Source organism: Anneissia japonica, unplaced genomic scaffold (assembly GCF_011630105.1).
Source record: "Anneissia japonica isolate Jap-2015-1 unplaced genomic scaffold, ASM1163010v1 scaffold287705_len1045735_cov187, whole genome shotgun sequence".
Classification (NCBI taxonomy): domain Eukaryota; kingdom Metazoa; phylum Echinodermata; class Crinoidea; order Comatulida; family Comatulidae; genus Anneissia; species Anneissia japonica.
Window position 1 is genome coordinate 998,022 of NW_022709509.1, and position 13,836 is coordinate 1,011,857.

Genomic DNA, 13,836 nt, shown 5'->3' on the forward strand with positions numbered 1-13,836 from the left:
AACCACACACTCTGTACAGACAGATCAAATTTAAAGGCATCAAATTACTATAAAAATAGGAGTAAAATTACGAGCAATTTATACACATGGGCGCTATTACTATTACTGTACTACATTTTTAAATTGCATTCAAAGAGTCAACGAATTGCACTCAATACTTTTACAACTAAACTGAATAAAAATAATCCACTTGGGGTTGAGCAATTTGTGAATCTAGAGGGGGGTGAATAGGGTGGCTAGCCTCCCCCACCCCCTTCGGTGACAGTGAAAAAAAAATGGTCGCTCGTCTTGTGTGTTTGCTTCTCATATACATGTTACGAGTAGTAGGTTACTTTCGTAAAGCATACACTTTTTATTTTAAGCTTAACTTCTTTTCAGATGTCATCCAAGAGCGTCTAGTCGTCTACTAATTCCAAACAAATCTCAATTGAAATGGGCGGCCCTCCCAAAACCCATGATCAATGGCGGACAGTGGAACACGTCGCCAAATATTTAAGGGGGTGGGAGGTTGGTCTCCTCACTTTTCGTCCGCAATGTAATAATTTCGTAAGTCGTAAGTAAGATGCCTGAAAATTGTTGAAAGGAACTGCATAAATTAACCAAGGTTTTAACGAAAGTGTGATGGGCGTGGACTCACGAAATATCCCTCTCACCTTTCGAAACTGATCTGTGCCCTTGCCAAAACCACGCCACCACCCCCCGCGCTTGGTGCTTCGCAAATCGCATTATTCACCCCCATTGATAAATCCTAGATCCGCCACTGTTGAGTAATGGGAAAAAGGGGGTGGGGGCCTGTTTTTTGCTTTTGTAATTTTCATATTGGGTGCTTTGGTCAGCATATTAACAAACTAACAAAAAAGATGCTTTCATCGAAATTAAAGTGAAAATTGACATTAAGCAGACGCTTTTTCGGAAGCTCATCCTCGTTCACAAAATATTGAAATAATTAGAGTATTATTATTATTGTATTATTTTAAGAAGTTATTTTTAATTTTTTTTAGCATTTTGGCGCTAAAAATGCTATAAAATGACGTTAGAGTTGACTTATATATTTACATTTAATAACCTTAATATACTGCCAATTATTATTATGGATAAAATATTTTGAAAATTGTACGAACCCACAGAACTACAAGAAATACAAATAGGTACCTGCTGGCCAAAGTTACTTGCCGTATGGTTAATTCGCAGGCAGGGGCGCCGCTAACTAGAGCCTTAACATCGACGCTGATTCCAGCCGAGCCTCGCCCAGGTTTCGGTTAGTAGAACCAAGTCTTCTCGGATATGGACTTAAAATGGAGGTTCAGAATCTTCGGAATTGGGAATGTCGGTCGCAGATCAAAGAAACCTCTGTAATTGCTAGGATAAGAAATCAATAATTTTGTCACGAAACACTGAATGCCTCGGCCCTCGCAGAGGTCTGGTTAACGTAGTCAAAAGGGCTACATAAGAGGCCTGGTCTTATTAAGTTTCCTAAGTGACGGTAACAAAAATAGTGCAATAATGGTGCAACATTATAGTGCATCCCTCTCATATGTACCACCTGTAGTTGAATAGTGATATAACACATTATATATACTACCGTATTTTCCCAATTTTAAGCCAATCAGAATATATCAGACTCGACTAACTTTTGTGTTCGTTCATTCAAATCTACACACTAATTGCTCGTGCGTGAAATAGTAGAATTTGTGTGAATCAATTTCAAAGTATTGCATTAAGCAGAAAAAAATTCATAAACAATTAAAAACTAATTAAAATCACATTATATCCATTATTTTCCCATTTTGAAGCCAATTAGAACACATCACACTCGACTAACTTCTGTGTTTGTACATTCAAATATACACAGTAATTGCGCGTGAAATAGTAGAATTTGTACTTATCAATTACATAGTACTGTATTAAGCCACCAAGAAAATTTCATAAACAATAAAAAACTGATTAAAATATTATAAAAATATATGAAAATACACATTTTGAGAAAGAATTTATTTTCTGTACTGAAGTTAGGACATCTCAAAGTATTGTGTTTTCGGTCATTGTTGAAACGTCTAAATTCTCCTCAGATTTTGTCGGTGTTTTTCTCTTGTGTGAAACGTATGACAAGCAGTAGAACACTAAGCCGATTATATTTAAACCAACGCTTACACCGACGAAGAGTGCGCCGAGCTTCAACCGATCGTATTTATGGCACCTACCCTGGGAACCATCACAGTTTTCATTCCAGAGAATGCAACTACCGTCGAATAAACTTCCTATCAGGAAGGGACCTGGTATCGTACCAAGACAGCGTAACATTAGCCATTGTACTGCAAGTGCGAGCGATCTTTGACTATGTGGAACACATCTGAAAACACACATGAAGATTGGAAATTATACAATTATACAATTTAAACCTAAGCACCTTTAGTAAATAATAACATCATGAATTCATACTTGTCAACTTGAGAACTTGCTTTTAAGGAAGTTGAAATGACCTCAGTACAGTAAATGTTAATTTTATTTTCTACTATGACATATTGTATAGGCCTAAAGTCGGTTACACTTGGCTCTAGGTGACCACTGAACGACATGACGCCGTTTGGATGGAATTGAATTGTTTGAACTGAATCGCTCAGACGATGGTCGGCCGGCTTAATGTGTCCCCGGATTTAGATGTACCCCAGTACACACTATGTTTACCTCATGTTGGTTCAGATAATTAAACAGAAACTGATAGGTAAATATTCAACGTCTTGCAAGACACTTCCAGGTCAAAAGTAGTCGTGCTAGAACACCCTACCCCATGGGCAAAAATTCGCACCAAGAAAATGTACACCTACCTGAGAGTGATGGTGTCACCAGGTGGGCCAGGGATAAATATACATGCGCTGGCTATACTAAACAAGGCCAGATATAAGTACAGATTTGCGCATGTCTCAGTTGCACATGCACCATCAGTCGCCGAACTTTGTTGATCTGCATTATCATCACGTGCTAATATACATGAACAATTCTGAAACGTCTTAGACTGTAGAAGAATAGTAAATTAATCAGTGGTACCAACATTAGCTTGTGTATTTATATATACTTTGAAACAGACCAAACCCTTGACTTAAGCCTGATTTCGCACAATGCATTTTGGTATGTTTTGAACGTCAATCGTAGACTGTAAAAGATTTGTCTGGAGGTCGCAGTTTAGAGTGTTTTAGCGTTAACGTTTGGCGTACTAATTAACTAATTAAGCATAAAGACTATTTGTATTATGGTTTGTACAATAGTTTTAATTTTTGCTAATATCAACATAAGAACAAAAAAAGAATACGCGATCAGGTATATTATAGTACAGTATGGATATTAAGTACCAATAATGCATTGTACTGCTACTTACAACTTCAAAACATAAGTTACTGACTATTGTCATACCATGGTCACACAAACACCATACGCTAAGTGTATGTTCTCCAAACCACTCCCCATTTTATACAAATCTTCCATAAGCCTACTAGTAGTACTAGACGTTTAAGTATAGATCTTTTTGACTGGGCACACACATTCGTCGCATCCAACAGACGTAGGCCTGCTTAACAGCATCTACTTTTGATGCACTAAAGCCTATAAATGTTTAGACAAAGACCATGTCTCCTTTTTTCATTTCTTTCCACTTCCACCATTGTATTTCACATTTTTGAACAGTGCTACACATACAAATGAGAAATTTACTATTTATTCGTCTTTTCCATCCCGCTTTTCAGAGGTATTGATATAGGCCTACTGTAAAGCGTGGTTTCCATAAAATCGCTACAGTGTTTTCAGTAGCAATCGTTATACTGCGTAGTACGGTAGTACCCGACACGTCAGCATCATTGAAAGCTGTCGGCGATTGTTTGGAAACCAAACTTAAAAGCCAACTCAACGTCGACGATGAGTCGCGTCGGGTTGCGTCGTCGGGGATAGTCGCGTCGTAGAACTTTAAACAACATGTTTAATATTCTCACGGCGACCTAAAGAGTGCTAAATGACGGTAAATCCTGTCGAGCTGCGTCGTACAACGCTGTCGGAACGGCAATGGTATTTGCAGTTAGAGGAAAATAAAAGTGAAATGATATTAATAGGCCTAGGGTTAGCAAAATTTTCCTTTAGGTCTATAACTTCCCTTACACACCTGCCGACCTACCTGTTCATGGTACTCTGTACATCCGGCAAAGCAAGCATCAAAATATACTCGACCATCCGAACCGCATACGGCATTATAGGTCGCATCGCTGCACGGGCAATCCTTATTGCACTGGGATATTAATTCAGATTTACTGCGGAAAAAACAAGGATATCTAAATATTGTAAGATAGGTCGAGGCCGATTTATAGTGTATAAGAAGGAAGTTATATTCTTAGACCTGCAAGCTTTTCATAAGCATTAATTCTACTCAAGACTTAGGGCCTATTGTTTAGAGTGTTTACGTTGGCCTATAATAGGCCTGTACCCAAGTACACCTATAGTAAATATAATAGAATATAGCACAAGAAAGTATAATACATACTCCAATTATTGAAATACACGCCATCGTGTTGGGATTCAATATTTCGACATTAATTATGTCATCATCACCTAGTATTATACTTTCTTATCTGAGATTAATCAGTGGACCTTTCGGTTTTTAATATAGCACATTATGCCGGTTTCAATGTGAAATATGCGTGGATTAGTAGTTCGTTCAATAAAGTTCTTCGACGACATTCCACGTAAAACGCATCAGGACAAGGCGCACACAACTGATGGTTTGAATGACAATCTGCCCAGACTGTCTCCGACAATCAGAAAACGTCGCATTGTAAAGCAGAGATGTGCCTTGAAGATGTACGACCGCCGTACGTCGCCCGCTCGTTGGTCAGTTCACCCCAAGGGCTACCTCAACCTGTACACAGGAGCCCCTACTCTTCAAGAATGATGAATTCTTTACGGTGAACAACTGCTATACACTGGACCACCTACTTTTTAGTTTGCGATGCCCGGCCTGCATTAATCGTTCTGACAATCGCCACACTAGTAATACTATTATTGTTGAATAACATAATAGCCCAATTACTATATTCTTATACTATCATTTAATATTTTTATGTAATGTTTGAAAATACTTGGACTTGCATCACATTAGCCAAAATATAGAAAATCGTAGTCATGGCTACGACCATTAGTGACGTAAACATATTGACCCCCGTTAAAGGTAACTTAGTATACTTTACCTGGATGAAGAGTCGTATGGTTGGGATATACCAACTAACGGAGGCTCTGGACAGTTAAGAAAACATGAAAATATTACTATCCCAAAAATGACTGCTGATATCATAATCATCTTTAACATTTCAGGAATATCCATTTTCCATTTTCGGATTGCCCAACCTGATAAAATCGTAGCTAGTGCGCCGAATATTGTTCCAAATAACCCTATACATAAAATATTATTTGTATTAATAATAATCTTAGTTATAACACAAAGACAAATGATTTATTAACACCAACATTACTAATAATTATCGTTTAAAAAAAAATAAATGACAATGATTGCATAAAAAAATAACAATAAAAATTAATCAATAGCCTGTTGTTAAATTTATAATTATATAATAATCAGATACTGATTCAAGGGGATAGGCGACCGCCCCCTCCCCACCCTTAAATTTTTGAAAATAAAAAAAAAAATGGAAAAAAAATTCTTACCTCAGCCCCAACAAAGGTGGGGGCTGAGATAGTCTAAACCCTCCAACTGTGAATGTCCCTTCCTGCCTCCTGCCCCTCCCCCTCCTCCTATCCATAATTCTTGGACCCTCCAATGTAATGAATGAAAATGTCGTCATGACAGCGGGCCAATACAATGAACTTTGGAAGTCACTCTCTAAATGATTACGAGTACAATAATGCTGATGTTAATAATGATGAGACAAACATTAAATGGAAATAACATTGAAAATATCAGTAATTAAAAGCGATTCATTTTACGTAGCTTATTGCAGTAAAAAGCAAAACTGCCCACGATTGACTTCAAATTACAATGTTTATCACGAATTTTGTACAAACAGACACCTTACCGGTACTGATTAATTAACACCAACATCACCACCACAGTGGTTATTTTATAGGTAGGACCTATTGTTGTATTGAAATAGGATATTACAAAGAAGCAGGTCTACACACCTGTCACAGACCCTGCCGTTCCTGGACTCAACAAAAACATAACTTCGAGGAATTTGGCTAGAAATACTGTAATTCCTAATAACACCATGGATTGGCAGCATGCGCCCAATGTTAGGTATCGATAAGTGCCGTTTTTGAGTAAGTTCCATGTCGCCGAAGGCAAGTCATTCCACTTTCCAAAGTCTGTCCTGGACACCAAAATAACCTCGTCATATTCTCCTTTCGAACGTGCCGCCTCTAATTTTTCTTTACTTATCTCATCGTAGCCTATAGGGGATTTGCGAACCATAGTGAATGTAATTTTGCAATAATTATCCTACTTGAAGCTATAACATAACTTCGGCTTTATCATCTTTATCGTATTGTACATATCCATCTTGATCAATTTCACTATCTTCGTAATTAATGTATCTTCATCATAGACATTAAATATTTATCATTCTGTAATAGTGGTTATCATTATCATCATCATCATCATCTTCTTCTTCGTAATCAGCACCACCATCTTTATCGCCATCATTATTGTCATCTTCGTAGTCTTCGTCATCATTGTAAACATCACCATCGTCAACAACTTTTTTTTTATAGACGTTCTCACTATTATTGTTACATCGTCATCATTGTTACCCCCATCACACATCGTTCGTTATTGCTATCATCATCACCACCGTTTTTCCTCATCTTCAATAACAAAAAAAACCCAATAAAAATGAAAAATAAAGGTGGTAATAATTGTGAAAAATGTAGGCCACTGTCTATCAAACGTACCAGGTAAATGGGCTGGAAAACAGCTCATCGGAATGGCAGACATGAAGCAGAAAATGGCACTGATGACAAAGCCTAGCCACCATGCACCCATCCAGTCTGCCGATGATGAAGCCGGAGTAGAGCTAACATCAAGCAAAACAAAGAAGAATACATGCAATCATTATAAAAAATACAAATGAAATGCGAATGTTTGGTTGAAAATTCAACAAATCGATGTACTGGATCATTGAAACGGTTGCATTGCCTATTTTTATTGAATACAATTCTCTAAAACTTAAGCATAATAAAATTCAGCAAATGAATGTGTATCTCTGTCACATAACATGCCTTCTCGTAGTTCCAACTAAGGAAGGTCAAAGTCATACAGCCTGTATTTTATAATCTTGTGAAATTTAGCATTCTTTGAAGATTGGTTGAAGTATTCACTTATCTTCACTTTACAACATAATTATAATAAATTTAACATGATAAGATAGTTATATTATAATTTAGATATAAGCCGCTTGACTGTTATTATGTATTGCCGGTCCTATGGAATAGGACTAGCATTCTATGTTAAAAACGGCGAGAGGTAGGCCTGAATTAATTTTCAAGAAGAATTTAAAGACATTATTAGCATTGCTTAACTCATAATAATATATAAATCATAGAGTATATTCAAAATATAATAAAAATATATAGTTAATGAAAACTCCTAAAATAAACTAAAAATTTATTGATATATTATTTATAATTCTTCTTTAAATAATTTGTATTTCAATTAGGTGGTCTGATATTATATACCTGCTATTTTTGATAATATTTATGTAAACATTGTTCAATATTATTCCTCCGGCCACAAATCCTAATGCAGAAGCCAAGATAGATACCATCAAAAAGATACCTATATTGTAAAAAACAAAAAAAAAAACAAAAAAAAAAAACAAAGAAATTAAAAAAAAAAAAAAAAAAAAACGTGTTAAAATTGTACTGTACACACAATAACTAATAAGCTAATAATTACAGTTGAATTTTTTTTTCCGATAATTTTTTTAAATAAATATAATAATAAAATTTAAAAAAATATTAATAAAGGTATTACGGCTTCTCTGTACTAAAGTATACAATACTGTCACATTCTCCTGCTAATTACTCAGTTAAACAATTAGCGACAATGTGCTGCCTTTGGAAAGGCAAGCCTAATACTAACATTTCATAAAAACACATAAAATGCAACAACAATTAGGCCTATAATGTTAAAGTATAGTATGGGTCGAAGAGTAGGCCAACATGTACGTAACACACCCCATAGAGGCACAAACTAATTGTTACAATGTACTATAAGAGACACTATCATCAAAGGTGCACAACATTTCCCAAATAACTATAGCAACATTGTTCAAATAAAATTTGATACAAAACGTACGTATCTTCAAAGTTCAGTTTGTTGCCTATATATAGTCACGATGCGACTAGATATGGTCATGATGTGATGTCATTGTGACCATATTTAAGCATGTCACTTTGATTTTTGTCAAATACCAATTGGACAGGTTTTTAAGCTCTGTTCAGATTATCAAGTTTTCTTTGACATAAAACTGTTGTATGCCCATATTATAGTCATGATGTGATGTCATCATGACCATATTTAAGCATGTCACATGATTTTGCAATATAAGGTTTGATAGTCTGGACAGGGCTTTAGACATTGAAGTTTGAATCCTAGTGTTCAGAAAAAAAGAAATTCTTTAGCATAGGCGCATGTACACCATCTGGTTACCAGTGGCAGATTTAGGAATTTGCAATAGACCTAGAGGGGACCCGGAGAGGGATTTCACAGACGGATGGTCTATACTCAGCCCCAACCATGGTGGGGCTGAGGGAAGAAATTTATGATTATGGCTGGAAATGGCACATTTAGGCTCAAAATTTGATTAGAATTTTCTTTCTCAATTTTTCTTTATTTTAAAAAATGTAGGGGGAAGTGGGGGAGGGGGGAACTGGCCGGCTGGGCCCCTCTTGGATCCGCCACTGGTTACTAAAGCTCTGTCCACACTATCAACGTTTACTTGACGAAAAACTAGTCAAATTGTATTTGACAAAAACACGTGACACGCCCAAAATATGCTCATGACGACGACATATCAAGACCATAATCGCACAAGGCCCATTTATTGTCTTGAGATGATGTCATCACGCCCATATTTAGACGTGTAAAATAAAATCAAATAAAATTTGATAGCCGTGTAATTTGGCGTAAGCAGGTAGGCATAGTGTGCGGCAGGCCTAAATGTACAAAGACCTGATGATAGACAATCGATTTACAAAGTAGCTTAATGATACGGTGTCTACAACTTGGTTTGAGATTAATCAATTTTACAATCTAATAATGATGTTATAAATGTAACATATGCTAGTGTTACATTTACGGTGTCTTTACATATAGTAATATTTCTGTGATAATGATATTTTTGTCAAAATTGTAATGATATGTTATTCATTTCGACTACCGTACTAATAATATGCATTATAATTTAGATGACATGAATAACTTTAACCATAAAGGTAGATTTTTTTCCCCCAAATGTTAGCGACTAGGAGAAAGTTTAATATTATTAGTGAATTTCCACATTCCAACGCTGGGAAAGTCACTTCAGCAAACTTTCTTTAGTCAAAAAACTTTTGTATGCCACCATATAGTAATGATGAGCTTATATTATATAGTAATGATGTGATGTCATACTTGGAGGGAAACCTGTATTACTTCAACGATTGTTAATTATGTCCTTGTTATTGTCATGTGTTTTTGTTTTCCGAAACTCTATTGTATGTATAGTGACAAAAAAAAAAAACCGAAATGAAATTAATAAGCGATTGTTACGGTACTAAACGTCAAGGAAGTCCACAACCACAGCTGATAATATTACCTGTCTAGACCCAATGTTGTTTCAATGCAATTTCTGAGACTAAAATATCAATGGGCCAATTTGTTTAGTGATTACAAAATCTGTAATAAAAGAATGATAAACATACCTATATAAGCACCAATGACCTTGTGTTTAACATTTTCATCCAAGTACGCGACTCCGACGGTGTAGAGTGGCGTAACCGCAAGGCCCATTGTGAGCTGAGCAACTATGAAAACGTACAGATAATTCGACAAACTCTGTCCCTCATCATCCCCGACAGCACAGGAATCTTCGCTCTCGTCAGATACGGAGCAGAATGTTTGACTGGAATTAACACCATTATCATAGCTGTATGACGGGGCGAAGTAATGCGGAGAAGAGAATATCAACGATCCAAATCCAAATAAAATTAGTCCTAGTAGAGAAATTAGCATAGCACAGATGTTATACAACTTTTGCTAGGGTGCGCACTAATGGCAAAACCACGGTGTCTTATTTATTGTATTCTGCTCTCCCCTAAATAGGGCTTATTACGGGTTATAGCGGACTGTCATCTATGAGCAAACATTTAAGCCGGTGGTCTCGTGTAATCAAAATGTGTATGGTTCTGAACTGCAATGGTTCCCTGGGGTAAGTTCGAATTACCTGTAAACTACAGTATATGAGTAGACTTGTTTCACTTCGAGAGGGTGCGTATATAGTATATTGGCGTCAACCCTTATTAGAGGCTATAATGGTAAAATATAGGCTCTACATTTTATTTCATCATAACTATTTACTCGTCGAAAATGAGAGCGCGCACTAAGCCTGTCTATAAATTATAAAAGAGCTATGCTAATGCGGTGAACGGAGTCGAAAGTGATGTAGGCCCCTTATATTAAAAATCGTCTAAAATGTAATGAAGTTAGCATAGATACATTTTATAACAACGTATAGGCCTATATTTTGAATGATTTATAGATTCATGAGCTTAAGGTTGATTTGATTTACATTTCCATTCAGACTAAAAATATGAGATGTTTTGAGAGGCCTCCAGGAAGTTTAGGCCTATCGCTTTAGCGACTCCACACATCCGGGTGGTACTAAAACTTTTTAATACTACCAAAAATTCAAATTCAAAATGCATAGGCTAGCAGCAACTTTTGTGGTCATGGCCCTAGTTACAATTAAATTAGGATGCCTGGCTTATATGGAATGTTATATTATTTAAAACAGCTCTGCCATTCCGCAACTCTCATTAAACTAGTGCAAAGTTTTAGGACTTATTATTTAGTTTACATTTTTAGTAAAGTGTGGTTTTATTAAAATATCTTAAAATATATTACTTGGGATTCGCCTTCTGTCATAGTTAATAATTCATGGTTTCGTTACCTTCAAAAAGATATTATCCTGTACCGGTAACTTGTTCTTAATAACAATAATCCGTCGACAAGTGGGCGTATTATAAATCACGGACTTACCTGCTGTCAATGATTTTCCCTTATGACGATTAGCACAGTAGTAGCTGACAGGGACGACTCCTAGCCCAGCACCGATATCATAAGAACCGGAAATCAAGGCAGCTTGAGAACTTGAAAGGTCAAATCGGCGCTCTAACGTAGTTATGGCTACGTTCACAAACCCGTTCGTCACAATATCTAGCGTAAAAATGGGAAAAAAATGAAAAAAAAGAAGAGAAAACGTCATCGTCCGCCATTCTCATTTAGAAACCTAGTACTATATTAGTGAGAGTAACCCACCTAAAAAGGTTTATCGACAGGTCTCCCTACAGTAAAAGACCCCTCCAAATTAAAGATTACCTCCGATTAAAGACCACTTTTTTTTGTGAGGCCCGTTTTACCATTAGCTTATTTAGAAGCCCAAAGACCATGTTTTTGCGGACCAAAATGAACGTTAGGCCTTTTTCACGAATCGGTAGACATCTTGGAGTGATGAAAAAACATTGCGAATCAGCGGTGCGTAACCAACTGAAATAAGATAGCTTTTGGGCTGATTTTCTGACATCATGTTATTTGAAAAATCATAACTCCATAACGGGGCGTCGTATCCAAAAAGATTTTCCAGCAAAATGTTCTTAAAAAACTATTCTACACCACTATATGATTGGAATAATAAATGAAAAATGTTTTTGACCTCTGAAATCAAGATGGAAAAAGAAAAGCCTATCTAAGTAGTATATTAAAATAGGCCTATGAATTACAGTGCAGTAGCATAGTACTTTCGTGTTGTTACTGTTCCAGGTACCGATAATATACAGATTTCTCTTATTATAAATTACAAGTTATGTTTTATAAAGAAGTATAGTATAGTAAATCATGTTTTTAACACAGGAAACTCTCATATTGTAACTAAAACAATGCTAGTCCAGAGTGTTACTAGTACTACTGCACTGTAATTCATAGACCTATTTTAACACACTACTTAGATAGGCTTTTCTTTTTCCATCTTAATTTCAGAGGTCAAAAACATTTTTTAATTATTTTTGTAGATTAGTCTTAGAACATTTTGCTGGAAAAGTAAAGATGTGTATACACGCTCCATATTGAATACGATTGTGAATATAATGTGTACGGTATGTTAAATAAGATTGTGTTAGTAGGACGTTGATGTTTGTATTTTAGTAATGGATATTTGGGTAGAACGAGCGCAGAACTTGATGTGTAGCTACCAATAAATGGTTTATTGGGAATCAGCAACAGCATACAGCAATCCATTCCAAGTTCTTGGAATAAAACATTCAAACATAAATGTATCATATGGTTTTGGCAGACCTAATTAAACAATTTTCCTTCAAATAAAAAATACATTACAATATAGTGACTTTAATGCAGTTACTTTCATAATAAATGATGATAATATGAATATACACATCAAAATACAGCATTACACAACGTAAGATGATGTTTTGCGTATACAGTTCTCTATTGAATAGGCCTATACTGATAGTTTTAATGGGACGATTTTTTAGTAATATTGTAGGCCTTATGGAGATTTAGGTAGAACGAGCGCATGACTTGATATTTGACTACCAAGAAATGGTTTATTAAGAATCAGTAAAAGCATATAACTGTAAATCCATTTTTAAGAACTTGAAATGAAAAAATGATCTTACATTTACTAGGCCTTATATCATTTCTTAAATTTCCGTCTAAATAGTGATTTTTAAGACCACTTTTAGTGCCGGTCTTTAATTAGAGGGATTCTAATTAGAGACCAAAGCTGCTAAATACCCCGGTCCCAAAAGTGATCTTTAATTGGAGGGAGACATGTAGAAACGACCCACTATGTGTTCTAATAGAACCCTAAACAAATAGAATGTTAAACGTCATACATAATGACATGTCAACAGGACTTTATTTCATCTTTTAAAAAGTATGTAATGTACGTCACTGATAACACTTGTGTGAGTTGTTGGTACAGAAAGCATGGGTGGGTAATTATATAATATTAGATATGTACTGTATACAATAATTAGAGTCGATCGAGTGGCCAAACAGTGAGGCAGGGGCGTCGTTAAACGGCCATAACATCGGCACTGGTTCGAGCCACTCCTCGCCCAGAGTTCGGAATCAAGTCTTTTCGTACAATTGAGGTCCAGTACACATTGCATCTTTCGTAAGAAAAAGGGGTTAAACCGATGGGGTTCGTCAGCAAGGGCTACCCACCCTCACCCCCCCACCCCACCTCCGTTGGGGAGAAAAAATACATTTCATAGGGGAGAAAAAAGTTATATGTATTTTCTACATATTATATAGTTGCTGTCTCTTATACACATCTAGATGTGTATAAGAGACAGGAATACGCTGCGCGACGCCTCATGTCGGAGACATCGGACCCCTGTCGGGCAAATCCTGGTGCTACCGCTGCAGTTGTGGAATAATGTGATAATGAAGCTACATGAATTGCATATGGGCGTGGTCATACGTAATTCAGCACAATGTAATACCTGTATTTTTGAACAGGCAGACATTATAAGAATATGGCATATATATATATATATATATAT

The 13,836-nt window shown here is 36.1% G+C and overlaps 1 protein-coding gene across 2 annotated transcripts in view; it reads right to left on the reverse strand.

Moving 5' to 3' along the window:
• Positions 1-1,818: 1,818 nt before the first annotated feature.
• LOC117106714 (solute carrier organic anion transporter family member 4C1-like) overlaps positions 1,819-13,836 on the reverse strand; it is a 21,513-nt gene continuing 9,495 nt past the window's right edge. For both annotated transcript variants that reach the window (XM_033248127.1, XM_033248126.1), the window contains 9 exons: positions 11,291-11,467; positions 9,955-10,245; positions 7,726-7,825; positions 6,943-7,064; positions 6,175-6,441; positions 5,226-5,427; positions 4,160-4,292; positions 2,826-3,013; positions 1,819-2,350 (listed from right to left, as the gene is read on the reverse strand). In XM_033248127.1, coding sequence (XP_033104018.1) covers positions 2,020-2,350; positions 2,826-3,013; positions 4,160-4,292; positions 5,226-5,427; positions 6,175-6,441; positions 6,943-7,064; positions 7,726-7,825; positions 9,955-10,245; positions 11,291-11,467 — 1,811 coding nt within the window. In that variant the 3' untranslated portion in view covers positions 1,819-2,019. The remainder of the gene's footprint in view (positions 2,351-2,825; positions 3,014-4,159; positions 4,293-5,225; positions 5,428-6,174; positions 6,442-6,942; positions 7,065-7,725; positions 7,826-9,954; positions 10,246-11,290; positions 11,468-13,836) is intronic.